At 41.9% G+C, this 20,229-nt stretch overlaps 1 protein-coding gene across 1 annotated transcript in view; it reads left to right on the top strand.

Annotated features, from left to right (window-relative positions):
* Positions 1-20,229, top strand: part of iglon5 (IgLON family member 5) — a 109,885-nt gene that overhangs the window by 73,711 nt on the left and 15,945 nt on the right. The window contains exons 2-4 of the mRNA XM_005925517.2: positions 11,368-11,446; positions 16,243-16,475; positions 18,157-18,276. Coding sequence (XP_005925579.1) covers positions 11,368-11,446; positions 16,243-16,475; positions 18,157-18,276 — 432 coding nt within the window. The remainder of the gene's footprint in view (positions 1-11,367; positions 11,447-16,242; positions 16,476-18,156; positions 18,277-20,229) is intronic.

Genomic DNA, 20,229 nt, shown 5'->3' on the forward strand with positions numbered 1-20,229 from the left:
CACACACACACACACACACACACACACACACACACACACACACACACACACTGATGCTTACTTCATCTTTACTTGCCAGCATCTTAGTGCACTGCAGCATGCCTACCTTCCTTTTCTCTACCTCTCCCATTCGGTCCCTCTGGAGCTCCCTGCTAAGCAGGTGTTAGCTGATTTCTGTTCCCTCAGGTAATTCTGTTTTGTTCTTCGCAGCAAGTACTACTGCTGTGAATTATTCTGACAGCACCTTACTCTTGGGCTCTGGCCCTCACCTTCTCCGCCCTCCTGCCCCAGACTATTTTCCTTTTGTTTCCCCGAACTCTGCGCCTCCATCCATTCTTCCATGCTTGGATCTCCTCCCTTACCATCCCCTGTGGTGTGGATAGCAAAACCTATGGACAAGCAGCCCAGCGGTCCAGAACACATTAGCCTGCACACACAAACACCCGTGGCTGCCACAGTGAGTATACACACCCTCAAAAATGTTAACTCAAACACACATGTCGAGAAATGTACACACATACATCAATTCACAAACACACACGTCCTTAAATGCAATTCAGGGGCACTTGAAACCATCACATTCCAGCAGCACACGCAGTTATTTTTGCATTCATTGAGCTTAAAGTGTGTTGATGGAAAAATGTTGCCGGTTTTCGGTTGCCAAAATTTGGTTCCCTCCTGTTTTGCTGTTTGCAAAAGGCAGAGACAAAGAATGACTTATTTTAGATTGCTCATTACCACGGCAGTTTCAGACACCAGCTAATTGCCCTCCATTCAGTCATTACAATTAACTGGTCTTTTTGCTCTGTTTGAGTATATTACATATTTTGCATATTTCAACAAAAATATGTCATTATCAGAATGAAATGAATGGAAGTGGAAAAATTAATAAGCTAAGTCAGTAGTTGTGCTGTAAAGGCTTATGCATGCAAAAAAAAAAAATCTAAACAAAAGCTAAATTAAATCTTTTATTCTGCTCCACAATGACTCCAGACTTTGTTCGAAATTCACTGAATGTATTTGCAGCGTATCTTTTGTCTTTCGTGGAAATTGCATGATTTCACTGTAAGTTAATGTCCAGATTAACAGAAGTGGCAGTAATTTTCAGGCTTTTGTCAGACTCTGTTTTTCTCATTATTCCTACTTTTCAAGTCTATCATAAATGACCATTGGCAGCTTATATTGCCGTGGTCATCCATTTCACACGCATACGGCCCAAACACTCGACAGACTTTTTGATGCCTCATTCCTTTTGACTCCACTTTACAGCCAATGGTCCTATCAAAAATAACTGTGTCCATGCTATTACACTTCTTTGTTTCCTGTCACAATCGGCCGGTAATTGCTGTTTTTATTGTAGCCTCTTAAAGGCTGGAGTGTAAACTATAGGGCAAGCCTCGCCACTGTGCTGGAAACTTAATCGCGTGGCTGGAAATATTTGCTCGGTCTCTCAGCGTTGCATGAGTAGATGTGCCATAAAGAAGAAAAATATGGAAAATCAGAACATAGTGAGAGTTTTATTGCAGATTTTATTGTGAAATGTGGGTAACTTTTATCTTTATTTACCTTATAAAAATAACTCACTGTTTTGTTTTACATGTAAGCTTTGTGTTCGGTAATTTGTAACAGTAGAGGAAAGTTAACAGAGTTAAAAATGAACATTGTGTGACATTGAAATGTCCTAGCAAGAAAAATGACAGGATCAGCCATTTCAGCAACTGACGAAAACAAATGACAAAGCCTCCGAGCAGATGTAGAAATTATGACTGTTGCCCATCGGGAAATCGACTCCTGTTCATTTCCAACTTCCCTGCCAAGACTCAATGCTACTTGAAGGATAACTTTGCTTTATACGTTTTTCTTATTGTCAACAGACATCAAGAAAAGATAAAAACTAGTATTGTCTTTTTACTCCAAAAGCCTGATTTAGCTATTTTCTTGGTGCTATAGAACCTCGCTATTATCCCCAAATTAATCAAAACACATAACTCACTCACACTACTATACAGCATGCTGTATTTGTGCAGTATAAAAAATGTCAGTACTATTTGGAAAATGCTTCACAGTCTAACAACAGTAATCATTTTCGCAGTTGGAGAGCCTGTAAAGTGTATAGTCAGATGCATGTCTCTTTTCTTAGCCTACTGTGTCCATATGTTTACTTTGGGCTACATTTCCTTTAAAGGTGTACATGTGTTCAGTCCAACAAGCATGGATATATTGTACTATATGCACTCATCAGCCACTAATTTAGTTATAGCTTGCTAGTACTTGATTGGACCCTCTTTTGCTTTCAGAACCACTTCAGTTCTTCGTGACACAAATTCAATAAGGAAACGTTACTCAGAGATTTTGGTCCATATTGACATGATAGCATCAAACAGTTGCTGCAGATTTGTCAGCTGCTGACTAACCAATGATGTGAATCTCCTGTTCCACCACATCCCAGTGGTGCCCTATTAGATTCAGATCTGGTAACTGTGAAGGTCATTTGAGGCCTCCCATGTTCAAGAAGCCAGTTTGAGATGATTTGAGCTTTTGACATGGGGCATTAACCTACTGGAAGCAGCCATTGGAAGATGGGTACACTGTGGTCATAGAGGAATGGACGTGGTCAGCAGGCTGTGATATTTAAAGGATACTCAGCTTGTACTAAGTGGTCCAGAGTCTTCTAAGAAATGTCCCCTACACCATTACACCACCATCACTAGTCTGAACCAGTGATAGAAGGCAGGATGGATCTAGCTTTTCATATTGATTGTGCTAAATTCTGACTCTACCAGGCAACATTTTTCCAGTTGTCTATTTTGGAAATTCAAATTGTAGCCTCAGTTTCCTGTTCTTAGATGACAGGAGTACGGACTTCTGCTTCAGGGTTTAACATGTTTTGTGTTCTACTGCATACCTTGGTTGTAAAAAGTGGTTATTTAAGTTATTGTTGCCTTCCTGTCACCTCAAAGCAGTCTGGCCATTCTTCCCTGACTTCTGGCATTAACAAGGCACTTTTGCTCAAAGAACTGCCACTTACTGGGTGCTTTTTCTGTTTGTTTTTTTCTGTTCTTTTTCTGTAAATCCTAGAGATGGTGAGCAGTTTCAAAAATTGCACACGTACTGGAACCAGTTGCTTCAGTCCCCTTTCTGCCCTGCCCTTATGAGCGGTTTGAACTTCAGCAGGTTGTCTTGACCACACCTAATTGTCTAAATACAATGAGTTGCAGCAATGCAAGTCAGGCTGCTTAGATATTTGCATTGGCATTATTATTTTTATTTGCAGAACTGTTTGGTCACTTTGTTAACCACATGTTAAAAGGCAAGCATGACCCACATGCAAAAAGCTTTCCCTCTATTTTTTGTTTAGTAGGGTGACGATTCCCACACCCGGTGGCGTGATGGAAACACCGATTTCTACTTTACTTGGACTGTGATGGCTTACAAGAGCCTCACAAGAACTACACTTTGGACACTGTGTTTGTAGTAGATTCTGATGTAGTGGAGCTCAATGGAAACCATCATTAAGCTAAGAAATGTCAAAAGAAAATTTATAACGATCGGTGCTAATAGGATCAGAGTTCACTTTGTGAAGTGTCAGGGATTTGTAATATCCAGCAGTCCATTTTCTTATCCATATTAGGGTCTGGAGGTTATCCAAGCTGTCATATGGTTACCAGTTAATCATAGCGTAAACACAGAGAGACAGACATTCACACCTAATAATTGCCACTGTTGCTTATGTAAACTGCAGCAAGCGCCAAAAGAAACATCACAACCGCTGGCACGCGGTGTGCTTTGATGTCGTTTTGGCTTGTTGTGCATCTCTCGATTTTTGTTACTTTGGTAAGCTCAGCCAGGTTGGAGACATGAGTGTACGAGTGGGTTGGTCTTTGGTTTCATTTCAATGATCAATGTTGAAGCGCAAAAATCCCCAGATTGAAGAGAGAGAGATGCAGCAACAACTTGAAAAGTGAAATATTCTGGAGAAACCTTTGAAACGCTTAAGTTAATGATATCAAGTGTATCTACAGACTATCTCTCTTAGAAGACCCACTGTAAAATAGAAAACATACACACAAAATAAACTGAATGTAATACCAAGGTGCACATCTGCAGCTTTGATTTACTTGGCACCATAGAAGGCATCATGCTGCTGTTAGGTTGTCTTGCTGTAGGTATGATATTCCTTTTGTTGCCAATAAAGTATGTTATTGTCAGAGGAAGTTGGATGGCGAGCTAGTTGCAGTGAATCAGTATTTTAAGCTTCTCTTTTAAAGCTGTGACAGCACTTAACCACAAATCTGTCAAATTACCAGTGCACTGGGTGTATTTAGGGGGGTCTACAGGGCCTTGTGTACGGCAGGCAGGAAGGCAGGCCGGCACGCGCCTGTGTGCGCTTGCTGAAAAAGGAAGTAACAGTTTAACTGCTATATTGATCTCAAGAGTGCTAAGGGGTTTAGGCGCCAGTCCAAGGAAAATAGGGGGTAAAAGAAAGCGGTGTGGGGCTCGTCCCTAGTTTTAGCACGCTCGGCTTTTCTCCCCAGCCACGCTTGATTCAATGGTAAAGATCTGTGGCTGCCCATTGAAGTTGTACAACTGGTGCATTGAGTACTGTATGGCTCTGTGCACTCTGCAGTGCTCTATTGATTGATGTGTGAAGAGGGATTAGTAGGTGGGAGGGAGCTGAGGGAAGGGAGACGCTGGGTGGGAATGAGCGATCAGAGGCAGAATTGTGGATGCAGCATGTGTACAATAAAAAGGGGCAGATGTCACATCTTTGGTGAGGCCAAGCTAGACACCCGGGGGTGATGACCTGCTTTTCTGTACATGTTGATGGTTTTCATCCTTGTCAGTTCAAGCACTGTTAGCAATTGCATATGTGTTTTTATATATCTGGTCCCTGCAACAGCAGAAAAATACACGACCTTGAGTGACGAGCAGCTAAAAGTCCATCCTGTCCTCTCAATGCCTGAGAATGAGCTTACTAGAGCACTTAATGCCAAAATAAGCTTCAGTCACGTAAACACTCATTTTAGTCATTCCACTGCGTTGCTTCAGCAGGAAAAAACATATTTGGTCTGAAAGGGAAAAAATGATATTACCAGACAGATTCAAAACAATTCATTCACCGTGACTTCCCTGACATTTCTTAGATTTCCTGTCAAGTGGAATCCCGCCGACATCCATTTTGCTTCACCAGCAATTGTGAAAAGCAAGCGACCTGCATATCCATCTTGTTGTGCTGTTTGAGTGAGGGATCCAGGTGGTTTCTCACTGCTTGCCCATCACTCTCTCTTTGCTCTCCTGTTGCTCTGTCCCTGACAGGTGGTGCTGAGGGTGGAAACAGCCAGGAGGGGAGTCGGGGATTTCATTGATAGGGTGTAGACGGTTTGAATGAGCAGTGAAGTGAAGGAGAAGAGGACAAGGAGGAAGAGGGTAGGAAAGGGGTTAGTGGTTGGGGAGCTCCAAAGAGGTGGACGTGAGGTTGGATTTGGGCCGTCCACAGTTAATGGGATCAGACGAGGTAGAGAAAGGGATATCGGTGCTGGTTAATGTTTAATCCCCCCATCCCCAACCCCTTGTCTCTTGCCTGCAGTTCCCTGCATCTGATAATCCTTGGGCTGCCTCTCTTCATCATCAAGGTGTCGAAGGGAAGTGCCTCTGTAAATATTTAATTGGCTGCAGCATGCCGGTGTTAATTATGCGGGTGTGTTTTTCCTTTGCTTTGCTCTCTGCCCCAGCATTTCTGACTATGTCCTTGCACTTTTCTCCCCTTTCATATTAATATTTCCCTATTGTTCCCGCTTTTATGGTTACTACTAAGGCCAATACTGGTATTATCACGCAAAACTACTGCTACAAAACGGCTATATCTGCTTCTCTTGATGTAGTTACTGTCAGTACATGCTGTAATTCTGTATTCCACTACAGCTTTTTCTCTTTCTCAGTAACTTTCTTTCACCTCGCCCCGGTTATCAATCTTCAGCTTTCCCCTTCCACCTTGTGCTATACCTCTCTCCTTCTCTTTTCAATTTCAAAACCACAGCAGCCCCCTTTAAAATGGATTATTGTTATGGGTTTCATTATAGCCTCTGCTGTTATCCGTCTTGACGCCAATCATGCTTTCAGAAGTAGCTTTCCCTCCTCTCTGTGTTTATTTGATCGTCAAGGGCAATGCGAAATAGATGAACAGTACAAAGACAGCCTTTCAAGGACTTTGCAGGCTAAAGTTGTACAGCTCAATAGGGCTATACTCATAAGTGTCTGCCAGTAGCAAGTGCAATTACAAACAGGCGCATGTAAAAGTCAAGAGAATACAAATCACATAATAGATGTCTCGTGGGTACTGAGCAAGCAGCCTTGCAATGCTTTTACAGACAAAAAGACACAATGTAGGGGAGCACAGAGACAAAAACACTGGACCACAAGTGGAGGGAATTATGACCAAGTCTACATTATGGGCAGCAACAGATAATGCGTTATCCACAGATGAGCAAAAGAGGTTTCTGCTTCTGCAGGGTGTATAAAAACAGAATTGAGTAGCAATGCAGTAGTATTGTGTAATCCCCTAGGCATCCCCGTACAATTTTATTCTCTTAAAATGTCAAATCCAGACTTGAGGCTCAATGCTATGTGCAGACAAAGGCTTAAGGGGGTCATCTGGACAGGATTCAAGGATGCATTTGTGTCTATCCATGTGCATGTATGATTCTGGAGGAAGGAGGTTCCATTTGTGTGCTAAGCAGGTCGTAGCAAGGACGAGAGATACCAGTAGGCATGACAAGACTGTATCTGGCGTTGACAGCAGGGAGCAGGGAAATTCAATATGCCGGTGGCCACACCAACACCAGGGCTAGCTCTGTTCTTTATTATTCATTCTCATCAATGTTTTTCCCCATCCTTGTTTCAGTGTAGTAAAACAAAGTGAAGATAAAATATTTGTGTGTGCGTGTGTATGTTAGGTAAGCTAGGTAGCTGGTCGTTCAAGATTCCCCGTTGGCAAGCACATTCCTTAGCTGGGTGTCAAGATTTCTGAATCATCCAGGTGGGTGCAGTTTATCATCCTATATGCTGAGGGCCCCAGGAGGGAGAAGCGAAAATGGAGGATTTGAGTTAGGGATCAATAAAGCTGAATGCAACAGAGAAAAGTGACATCTGAAGATTCTGTTTTGGCCATGAAACAGCACAATAGTGTTTCCACACAGGCCTCATTATTGTTTTGTTTGGCCGCGCCTGTTGTGTTTGACCAACGACATTTGAATTAATAGCCTGAAAGGAGTAAACACCATGGTGGGAGACACATGCTGTCATTCAGTAAGATGATGTTTACATTTTGTTTTACACTCAACACTCCCAGTTCACACTGCGGAGCCACTCTTTTTGTTCTTTCATCAGAAGTAGGTACTGACTAATTTCCATCAGAAAACATTGTTTTATCAGGTAGTTTAGACACATGTACTGCTGCGTGTAGGACACAAATTCAGATCAGGTAATGCATGTTTGTGTTCATGACTGGATGACTTGGACAATCATTTCAAAAAAGGAGTACAGTGAACCCAAAGCACATATATTTCTATTTACAAATTAGGGCTGCCAGAAACAATTATTTTGTCAGTGTCACCGATTATTTTTGCGATAAGTCAACTAATCAGATCATGCATCCATGTGCACATGTGAAAACTATAACTTTAATCTGAAAAAAGCCAAACAATAACATTTTTAAGTTATCGAAGTGATATATCATGTTTAACCTGAATAGCAAAGGACCGCGGGGGTTCTGAAAATGATTTGCTAGGAGTCCGGTGTTCTCACCGGCTCTAGTGAGCCTTAATCTTCCAGTCAGCTTGTCTCCAAAAACGTCGGTGCACTTTTGTGATGTCCTGATAAACTGAGCAGATATTTGAAGTTTACACAGCTACATTCTCGCCTGAAAATATCTTAAAAGTTTATTTTGTGACCCACAAAGAGCAATAAGAGTAATATTAAAACTAAATAGCTGTCGCAATTGTTGGAAATTGGAATTGGCTGGGCCACGCTATGACTCCTGGGATAGGAGGACGCATTTGTTGGAGCAGGGCCGGCCCGTGGCATAGGCCGTATAGGCAAATGCTAAGGGCGCCGTCCATCAGGGGGCGCCACGCCAGTGCCACAAATGTTGAAAAAAAAAAAAAAAGTTGGTACTATTATTTCTAAATACGAAAAATAATCCCACATTAATTAAAATGCAAAGTAAAGCTTATTTAATAGAAATATTATTTGTTACAACATTACACTACACTGCTGATGTAGGGGGGCGCCACCTAAAATCTTGCCTAGGGCGCCAGATTGGTTAGGGCCATTTCTGTGTTGGAGTCTTCGAATTTGGACAGCCTTCCTCGCGTCACTGTCACGTAATCAGCTTATAAATGCGAAGGATGCAGCCCCTGAATTTGGACACAGCTACGATACCGAGCTCCTTCTTCTTCTTTGGCATTTAACGGCAGCGGGCATCCTTGTAGATGCATTGCTGCCATCTTCTGTTTCAGTCTGTTATCACGCTCTTAAATCCTACTGCTTAATCCTGTGTCCTTCAGGATCTTGTCAGCTATTAAATTAGTCATCAACGATGACATGATAGTGACTAGTCGACTAATCGTGGCAGCCCTATTACACACACACACATATATGTATAGATAGATAGATAGATAGATAGATAGATAGATAGATGCATGTTGACATCATTGTTTAAACCTCTTTTCATCACCTTTCCTTACAAAGCACCATGTAATTTTGGGCATGTAGCCCATCCCTGTGGACGTGGTTTGTATGCTTGGCCATCTGTATTTTTATCAACACGGAGTCGTCCACCTGTCAGGCTCATAATATTATGACTGCTTTTTACAGAATGCTTTTCAGGAAAGTGTATGGTCCCCGCACTGCTCCGAGGGCACCTTTGTCTCAGGACAGAAGTGTTTTCTCAAATACAAATGCTGGTCCCGTTGCATTGATGCATTCGAAGTGACAGGGGTCAAAAAGGGTTATACAGTGGTGAGCGTGTGCATGAGTCAGGTAGATATTATGCTAAATGTTTGTGTAGGTGTGTTCCTCTGTGTCATTTTTTTGACTCCCGTGTGCCTACATGAAGTCACATTTGTATTTTCCTCAGGGAATGCGAAGGGAATCTTTTCTATTTTTGTTGTCACGGTGGCCTCCTTTATCTCGATGGGTTTGGTCCATAGAAGAGCGTGTGGGTGTACTCACAGACTTGCTCGTCTGTGATTTGTCCTGTGATTCACTGTGGGAGAGGAAGTGTGTGGTGAATGTGTTGACCTGGTTATCATGTTTTGCGGCGCTTAGGAGCACAGGCAGGGTGATACAGGTTTTAGAATGCAAGGTGCCAATCGAGCTGTGAAAATGGGAATTGAGTAGGGAAATGGGAATAGCTCCCTGCTGGTTTGTAACCTTCGCAATGTTGTGTGGAGCATTCAGCGTATGCACACATCTTTTATTCAATCGATGTGGGTGCATGTGTGTGCTGCATGCGTGTCTCTGTGCTTACATTATTTGATAGAGTGCACCTTTTCTCTGCATGTGCGTCTGTAATTGTGTCTGTGGGGTAGCATATTCATGACATGTCACACAACAGAATTGAATTAACCTAAATATAGTCTAGTGGGTAGAGAGTATAGAGCACTTGAAAGGGAACAGCTGAGGGATTGAGCTGAGGACCATCTAAGTCTTAGATGGAAAGCATAAGCACTGCAACGGTATGCAATATTACTCCAGAGTAAAAACCACAGACAGCTTTTAAACACTGGACATGATGGCTAATGCGCTACGCCCCTCCTTTAAGCTGTTCTGAGAGGAAGGGAGAGATGAAGCTAGTTCTGGGATCCTTGGCCAGCCTAGATAGCGTAGCAGCAGCACCCATTAATGCGATTACAGCTTTTAGTGGGAGATTTTCAGGGCCAGTTTTATTCTGAGACGTCATTAGTTTATCCTCCTTTCTTGTTCCCTGTCGGTGTGTCAGCAGACAAATATACACATTCACATCGAGGAGCAACCTAAACCTAGACACTCTGATTGCTTATACGCAAAATGAGCCGCATATGCACTGGTTCACATGCATGTAGCCAACACATGACTTAATGAACACCCATTCGTGATTATAGCCTATATTTGCCATTGTGCAGCCACAGAAGTTATTCCACACTTATATTTACAAAAAGTCCAAAGAGAACAGGCACAATTAGTCTTTATTTAAGAGATGATAAATTAGTCTGTAGTGCAGTTAGCACAACTGTCTGCGCTGCAGTTTGAAAACCTTTTGATTAGCGGTCCAAAATGTGCGTTATAATTCAGAAGCCTTTATCATTATTCTTTGTAATCAAAACATGATTTCACAAAGACCCTCCTTTAATTTAAAACTCCCATTTCCCATTTATTTAGTGGTGCACTGCCATTCATTTTGGGTCTCATCTGTTTGAAAATTCTTATACGGCATGCTTAACATGTCGTGGAATTTGTGTGGCTGCCTAACAAACCGTGAGGTTCTTCTTAGCAACTCAGTGCAGCAGGTTCATTTCATAAAGTCACCATTTATTAAACCTCAAGGCTAGACAGCAGCAAAAGCCTATATTGAGGTCATCTTTCAGGCAGTGGGAAGAAAAGATTGTCAGAGACGGAGGGAGGACACAAGCCGCGATATCTAGTGTCATGCTGTGTTTTGGCAGAGTTTAGATGGACAGAGCCAGGCGTCTTACTGGGGAGCGGCTTGCCTCAGTAGGTAATATCACTGCCAGCATATAAGGTCTTTGAGTGCGGTCCAAAAAAGTTTGCGAAATGACTTCAAACTGTTTACTTTTTTTTCTTCGTACCTGAGCGTGTCAGACACTCAGGTAAGCACTCAGGTGCTCTCAGGATTTGTGTCTGTTCTTGTGTCAGTTTGTAATATATGTTTGTGCTATTGCAAGCATGTGCCTGTTTTCTGTGTGGGTGTGTGTGTGTGTGTGTGTGTGTGTGTATTGGTAGGCAGGATGAGCATCCCTTCTGTTACTGTTGCTGTCCCTTCATTTCACGCTCCGGCAGCTCCGCGTGAATCCTCTTCCCTTTGCTCATTATCAGTGCTGTTCAACGAACGAGCAGCCCACCAGAATGCAGGGTAAAACCAAATCATTATTCAAGTATGGGGGTCAGTGCAGACATTGTGACTCTTTTGTTTAGTATATTTATTACTTTCCCTTCAGAGCAAGCAGGATGCAGGACACATCTCTGGCCTGAATGATTTTGTGAGGTGGTCGATCTTTAAGTATCTTACCTGAGATAGATGAACACTAGTGGAGTGTCTGGTTTTTTTATTGGATGCTGATTGCACTCTTCTCTGATTTTTCTTGGCAGGGTCCAGCGTGCACGGAGCAGAATTCGGGCACCTGCCGGACAACATTACAGTGCTGGAAGGCGAAAGCGTTACTTTGAGGTAACTCTTGATCCTACACCTGCACCGACTGATTACATGAAAAACATGTTTGCCTTCCCACCACCTGTCACACTGGTATAATTGCCAATCCTCTGTCACATAACTTCAATTAGGCATCCTATCCTGTGCCATATCTTCCATCTCTGTTTATTGTAGCTAACTGACTAATATCTGTCAAATGTCACTGGAGTCACCCAGTCCTTCTGAAGTCCAGTCCTGCTCGGTTGGTGGACCGTCACTGCATCCAACCACAACTACCTAGCTGTGAGTGATAAATCAGAAATCACAGCTTTTCTCTGCTCCCAACCAAGCAAAAAAAAAAAAACCCAGCCAACTTGCTTTTTTTTCTCCTTGCATAGATGTGATCTGGCTTGGCAGTACACTCAGCAGTGCTAGAAAAATAGTGCCCCCCCCAAAAAAAATTCAAGTCAACATTACTTCCATCACCTTTAAACCTACATATCTCCAACAGCTCTGAGCAAATTCTCAAGTTCCCTTTTCCTTTAAAAGAAGACTGGCCTTCCACAAAGATCAAAGCTATTATTCTGAAGCCAAGTACATTCTGTCAATTTTCATTAACATGAAAATGTCTCTCTAAAAGATTTAAATGAAAAACGCTGGAAACCCCATTCTTTTCAGGAAATTTAACTTTAATGGTTCTATTAATAAATAAAGTAATGTGTACAGGATTGTTTTGACCCCCCCCCATTTCCTTCATACAAGGTCTTTTAAAGTTTTTCTTTGGACACTGGCTACTTTTTTACAGTCCTTGTACTTGAACATTTTCAAAGAAAGGTTTTATTGTTTGTTTGTTTTTAATGTATTTATATATTTATCGTATATTTATTTGTTAAGTCAGTTAATGATCTGTGAATCAGTTATCTGTAGAAGAAGAACCTACATCAAGGGATAAACCAGTATTGTGTCTTTACAGAACAACGTAGAACCAATTTTGAGGCACTTTGTTACTAGCAGCCTGTTGCAAAAACACATAATTTGTTCTCATTTCTTAGTTGAAACTATGAAAAATGCCACAGAAAGCAGAGTTTGACAAGCGTAAAATAGTTTTTTTGCACCAACAAAGTGATTCTCACAGAGCTATTAGCCAAACAATATGACATATCGCAGCCTAGTGTGCAGTGTGTCTTTAAAAAATTAAGGAAACTGGATGAGTAGAAGACAAAAGTGGCAGGCCTAAAATACTATGTGCAGCAGATAACCAGTATCTGAAAGTCATGTCCTTAAGAAATTAGAACAAATTCAGCAAAGACCTGACACAGGACCTGAGAGATGCATTTGGCAAGTGGTTGATCCATCTACTGTTCACTGAAGCCTCATCAAAAATGGTCTCGGTGGAAAGGTGGCTGCCAAAAAGCCATTCTTAAGGAATGGAAACAAGAGGAAAAGGCTGAGAGAGAAACATCTGAGGTGTGCCAAATTACTCAAGAACTGGACTGAAAATAACTGGCAACAGGTTTGACGCAGTGATAAATCCAGATTGGAAATTTTTGGGTTCAAGTTAATATGTACAGAGGAGGTCAGGAGAGAGATACAGCGATGAATGTTGAAAGCCATCACAGTGGATGCTCAGTCATAGTGTGGGGCTACATTTCAGTCAGTGGTGTTGGGTATCATGTCAAAATTGATGGAATTATAAACTCAGAAAAATGCCATCAGATTTTGATCAATACCATTGGAAGGCGTTTAATTGGGAGCACCTCCATTTTTGAGGATGATAATAATCATGAACACAGCCAGTGGAGTGAATACCTGGATAAAAAAAAACACACACAATGGAACACTATCATTCATGGATTAGACTCCCAAGAGCCTGGACCTTAACATTATATTTCATTTCAAGCAGTATGGGATCATTTTGACACAGTGTAGAACAAAAGACAGCCAACAGCCAAAGAAGAGTTTTGGAAAGTCCTTCGAGAAGCCTGGTGAATTATTCCTGAAGACTAGTTAAAGAACTTACTTGAAAGCTTGCCTAAGAGACTTCAGGATGTGTTAAAGGATAAAGGTGGTCATACCAAATATTGGCTTTCAAACTCATTAGAAGTTCATTATACAGTATACTGTATTTCCATTTATATTTTCACGTTTCCCATTGTCTTAAAAACTATAAACAAATGAGGGGTGGCTCAAGAGCTTTGGCTTATTCTAACAGATAACATGCAACACCCGGTGATTGGGTGTGGGTTGCACTGTCACTTCACAGGGTATCTTAGAGAGTTACCCCGTACATGGGGAATAACGAAGTTGAGCGATAGTCTTGACATGATAAAGAACGTTTGGTTATTTTGTAATGTTGGTTCTCTGAAGGAGAGACTGTCCAGCCTCAGGCTGCTTGGAGACACATTCCGATTATACCTGTACTGGTTTCATGTCTGCAGAGCTGTTTTATACGTAAGCTGTGGGTCGTGGCTGGCCTAGCCGGAGTGTCTTAAAGAAGTATCAACTAGCCATGGCCTGGGGGCCGAGGTAATTCCCTGTACATATGGAATATGTAAGGAAGTGGCGAAATAGCCTCTCAATCAGAGAGCCAAGGTTTCAAAGTAACCGAATGGTCCCAATGTTAATTAGAGGGTTTAAAAGCTTCGACAGTGGGGCTGTGAAGGCATGTTTCTTTCTGAAATGCGTGTGCAAGTTTAGTCTGTGCCGGTCAGCAAATATCTGTCATACAAAAGACTAAAGAGCTTTATAAATAAACTACATTTTAATGTAAAATCACTTGTGCCCAAGTGGCACAAATACTTGTGTTATGCTTGAGACAATGCTGTTTTGTTGGCTTTGATGCGGGCCATTAAGATGAGGCGCATTTGATGCTATTATGGTGCTCATTTCCTCTGGGCTTGCAGTCCTCTAGCAACATCATCAGTGCAGAAGTGATTAATTTTAAAAATAGATTAATAGAGCGTTTGTACACAGATAATGAATTTTTATGATGTATTCTTTCTCAATTCAAGCACACAATGCACAAACAGAAAACTAAGCATAATTTAATCTTAATTATTTCTCTTCCTTTATTCCTCTACCTGCTAGGAACACGAACATTCGCACATGTCTTCTAGGGCATTGGTTAATAGCTTTCAGGTTTACCTGTTTTATGGGTTTTTTTCTATTATGGTGCTACTATTGCTGGCCTGGCAAGTGATCTAAGATTTACTTTAGTTAAAATTTATCTAGATCAAGTCAGTTATAAACATAAAGACAACAGTTGAAGCTGGGTAAGGACATCTAGTGGCCAAGCCAGGAATTAAAGTCTCACCTTTGGCACCTTACACCTCTTCTGCACCATGCCTCAGACTTTCAGCCACTTTTACTCAAACATGCCAACAGGCTTACATCAAGACTTAAAGAGTGTGTGTTTTAGACTGTATTTAAAGTTTTCTTCCAGAGAAAAACAATGTAACTAAACTGTAACTAATAATTTACAACCGCTTTTTGTAGTAATGTGTTGCTAACAAGCTGTTTTATTTATAATACCATTAAAAGAGTTTACAGACAAATCCAATAAAAGTACAAGTAAAAGAAGCCTATGGTATTGAATGGAGAAACATAACAAATACAGTTACATAGCCTACAGTTACTGAATGGATTGATGAGTATGATAATGAGGTGACTCATAGGCTATAGCCTTGGCAGTCACAGTCTTTCCACCTAATTGAACAATCAGCGCTCACTATCATTATGAAAACACCAGAAGAGGTACTATTTTAAGAGACTGTTGTTTCTTTTACTAAAACTCAAAGACTGAAGCACACATTCAGCTGTAATGTGCAGGCTGCTCTGGTGGCTCGTCGATGCTTAACACTGTACTAAAAGAGAGGATGTGCCTAATATGGTCATCAGGGGCATAACTCTTTGAGCACATAAGTCCCACCCATCTCCTATTTGAACCGTTTGCAAAGGGCAGCCAGTCAGAAGAAATGGGTCTAAAGGGAGGAGAACATGAGCTAAAACAACTCTGTTTACAAGGATGAAGTGAAGGGCAGCAGCCAGAGCAGATAAGTAAGGATCTGTTATAGTCCAGGATTAAACATGTGGAGCTTGAAATGAGCATGTGTTTTATATAGATAGATATAGATAGATATATGTGTGTGTGTGTTATTTGTAAATTTACCAGCTTTCACCTACACCAATGAAATATTTCAGCAGGTTTAAATATGTGGGATCAGCCATCCAAGGCAAGTGACAGTGGACAAGAGAGGTGAAGAAGAGAGTGCAGGCAAGGTGAAGTGGGTGGAGACAAATGTCTTGGTGATTTCTGACAGAAGGATAGCGGCAAAAGCGAAAGGTGAGGTTTACAAGCTGGTAGTCAGACCTGCTATGATGTATGGTTTGGAGATGGTGCCACTTACAAAAAGACAGGAGGCCAAGCTGGAGGTGGCAGAGCTGAAGATGTTAAAATTTTTTGTTAAGCGTGACCAGGATGGACAGGGTTAGAAATGGGTACATCAAATGGACAGCTTAGGTTGAGCAGTTTGGAAACAAAGCATCGCAGAAGCAAGGCTGAGATGGTTTGGACATGTGCAGGGAAGAGATAGTGGATGGGACAAACAATCCTGAATATAGAGCTGCCAGACAGGAAAAAAGAGCACGACCACAGAGAAAGTTCGTGGATGTTTTGAAGGAGGACGTGTGGACGGCTGGTGTGATGGAAGAGGATGCTAGGGGTAGGGTGAGATGGATATGATTCGCTGCGGTGACCCCTAAAGAGAGCAGCCGAGAGAAGCAGAAGATATACTGTTTATATTACACTTGTTAATTACTTCCTGTTTTCCCCGCAGATGCCGTATTGACGAGGAGGTGACCCACAAGGCCTGGCTGAACCGCTCTAATATCCTTTTCACGGGGACAGATAAGTGGTCTCTGGATAGGCGTGTGACGCTGGTCAATAGCAACAACAGCGACTTCTCCATTCATATTGACAAGGTGCAAGTAACCGACGAGGGGCCCTACACCTGCACCTTCCAGGCCAATAACAAGCCGCGCATCGTTCATGTCTACCTCATTGTTCAAGGTCAGCAGCTGGGTTCAGTCAGAACAGGAATCTATTATAAGTGGCTGTTTATTGCATCCGGTACTCTTGGATAATTTCTCTAATATATCCAGAGTGCAGATTTGATTGCCAGTGATGCCGCAAAAAAGTATATATTACACCCATGGTACTGTAAACTGCCCTGGATCTGATTAAAAAGTTTAATTAGGCTTTTTGCTATTCATCCAAACATAGTGCTGTCAGGAGGGTGTGATAGAAGTCTGACTTCCATGGAAGCAATTAAGATGGTTTCTATGGCAATGTGTGTCAGCATTAGTTTTCTGTAAAATCATGATTGAATGTATACCTAAAATCTATGATAGACAACTTAGTCATTAATGTTTATGATGTCTTGGTGTTTAAGGTATTTATATTTATATGAATGTGAAATTACTCGTGTCTTCAAAGCTCAGCTGGCCTGTGTATGTGTGTGTGGCTACAGTGACGGAAGACTAGTGCAGTGACAGATGAGCCCATTTGTTATTTTCATATGGGCTGTTAAGATTACTTGTCTTTATAAACAGAAAGTTAGGCAGATCAGATGGATGAGCCTGTATGTTGAGTAGATGAGGTACACAGGAGGCTGTCCAAGTGCCTGACTAAATAACTGACAGTACTGGACCTCGACTGGAGCTCAGTCATCAAGTCAGCAGCTAAGTGAGTGAGTGTGTGACTGATCCTTAGTGACATGATGTATCGATGCAGGACTGCCTGGAGGATGAATCTAAGGCCTTTTCCCCCTGCATGTGTCAGATTGTATGCATATTTTGGGGCTACGGAGTGCAAAATGTAGCCATACATCACCGGCAGATTGAAACCAAAAACTTTTAATAGGATATATTAGGTAAAAATTACAGGGATAAAAACACGAGGTCTGGCTCAAAGCTCACAGGTGGCAGAGACAATGTCATCTGCTTTGCTGGAGATTTCACATCACACTGCAGCCAAGTAACACTCTTGTCTGCAGGGTCCAAAGCTTGGCACAGATGACCATATATACCCAATTAAATGCTCAATTCCAAGTCGCCCACATTTCCCACCCTTGCTTGATAACACACAAAATAATTACACCCTCAAGTCAGTGTATCAAGCAGGAGCAGCTTTACCACCACTCCAATCTGTACTTTATTGCTGCAAGTATTCAGCTCCAGCAAGATAGAGAAAAGTATCTTCGGTAGATGTCTCACAAAAAAGCAATCTCAGAGCCAGGCTCATTAAAAACAATGATAATGGGCTATTTAAATTCAAGGGCCACCTCGTTATCAAACTAACTACATGCACAGCATCCCCAACAATTTGAGTTAGGGCCAAAATGGTTTTCAGGGGTGGTCATACTCACTGAAACAGTAGAAGTAAAAATTCCTCCAATACCACTTTTGCAAGTGCCCTTTCTTTTTCAAGACAAAACTAGAGTCAGTGTCAAGAGAAGGAAATGGTAATATCCATTTGCAGAAATTTAGGATTGCTGCATTGGAATGAAGGAAGAATATTGTTGCACAGTTCAGTAAACACTCAAGCATAGATCATTAATCAGCGGATTGTGTGTCTGTCTAAGCTGCAGAGATTTGCATCATATGTTAAACACCTTAATAGGATGTAAAGCTGTACCTTATCAATAATGTATTTCGAGGTCATATTTTAATGGTGCGATCCTGTTTTTCAGTGCCAGCCAGAATCGTCAACATCTCAAAAAATGTGTCAGTGAACGAGGGAGAGAATGTAAACCTCTATTGTCTGGCAGTCGGCCGGCCTGAGCCCACTGTCACCTGGAAAGAGCAGAAATGTAAGCTACCCCTTCGTGCTTGCTTGCCTTAACATACAGAGATCTAATGTTCACAGCTTCACCTTTATCTCCCTGCCTTTACATTCATCCCTGACACTCATTCGCCTGTTAAAGCCTTTTTTTTCTCCCAGCCTATAAGCTTATCAGCATTCAGCTCATGTTCACGTCTTTATCCCTGGCTTCTGTGTCATCATTCTTAAACCCAGCTGTTTAGTTTGTCCCCATCTTAAATTCATACTCCCGCATTTCCCCATGTCCCAATGTTTTGTCCCAAATAACCACACATTATACGTAATTATCCCCACCGCGCCGCCCGTAATCATCAGCATCTGTCTTCATCCACCTTGTCAACCAGCATCGTGATGCCAACAGCCACTTTTGGCACCAAATCAGCTATTTTAAACCTCTTCTGGTGTGAGGAATTGTAGCTTGTTCAGGGTGGTCAGGAAGCGCATCTTGATAGATGAAGTCAGTCAGTCCATTTGATCTAATCAGCGCAGCATTATTCCATGTTAGCTCTCGTTTTCGTCATCGCCGAGGTCCAAAGTCAAGCAAATAACCTTTATCTGGTCTCTAGAGATTGAAGAGTTCATTTTTTGGTCTTTTACTTTTTTGCCAAAATTGCAATTTGTAGTTTCTGTCTCATCTGTTTGACACATAAAGAAAATTGCTATGTACTGAATATACCACTGTGCTATGACTCAGAGTTTCAGCTGTTTGTTTTCAGAGAAAAGGTTGGGATGTTAATTTATTTTCTTGCTGTTTCTGTGTTGTGGGATAAACTGGAAGCTTAAGAGCTCTGTGACAATGGGTGAATTATCAGAATTGAACTTTCTTGTTTATAACATCAGCATGTGTGCTAGAAAGTTTCATAATATCCTTTGCAACTGACAGATGAATATAATAGGAAGCTGCAAAGCAATAAGGATCATTACTTTACAGTTTTTCATTTTTTATTGTTGGTTTCAGCACTTTTTTGCAGACTTTTTTTTCACACAACAGAATTGGCTAACTTGTAGCCTGACTACAGCTGTAGCAACACAGATCAAATGCAGTAGCAAGCAGCAGTAATAAATAGGTCAGTGTGAACAACTACTGAACACGATGTAATTATACTGCCGATAAATGCACAACCTACTGTAGTGCTGCACTTACAGACAGCTTTGGGCTTACTCAGAGGCCTGTTCCTTCTCTCTTTCTGTTTGTGACTGGGTTATCATGCTGTGAACAGTATGTCCTTCGCTGTACAGCTAGTGCTTATGAACCTACACAGTACACTACAGTACCTCAGGGAGGGACAAACCCAGGAGTGATCACACACACCCACAGACACACAAAATATAGAGGAGAAAAGGAAAGCATGCATGAATGCACACCTGCAGCAAACACGCACACAACCTCACATCACAAACTCTGTGCAGTTGTCCTCTCTTGAAAGTCTACAGCATTTCTCCTCTCTCAGCAATAATCCTCCCTCTCTAACCACCCCACCAACTCAAACTGCTTCCCCACCCCCCTATAACCCCTCTGCTTGCAGAGAAAGAGATAGGGCCCACATTGCTATTCCGTAGGAGTCTCTGCAACCAAGCCATCAGTTGCAGAGGACCAGGGGTGGTAGAGAAAGGAGGGGGGTCGAGCCCAAAGAAACAGCAAGAAGCTGCCGGCCATCTGTCCCCATTACTCAGAGACTGCATAGAGAAACTGCAGGGAGGGGCAGTGAGAAGAGGAGTTGAAAGTTGAGCAGAAAATGCGTATGCAGTACACCAAGACGTGGTAGAATAGGAGGAGGAGAACCACCCGAAAGGTGAGGGGGATGAGGGGGATATGCTAAAAGTCTTTGACCCCTTTGCGTCCCGTCTGCAGCTACCAGACTCCTTATTCACATACAGATAGTAATACCGCTCGGCGCTGTTATTTGCAGCCGCCGTCTCCTTCATCTTCACCAGAAGCACA

This window comes from Haplochromis burtoni, unplaced genomic scaffold (genome assembly GCF_018398535.1).
Source record: "Haplochromis burtoni strain Fernald_Lab_line unplaced genomic scaffold, NCSU_Asbu1 Contig_84, whole genome shotgun sequence".
Lineage (NCBI taxonomy): Eukaryota > Metazoa > Chordata > Actinopteri > Cichliformes > Cichlidae > Haplochromis > Haplochromis burtoni.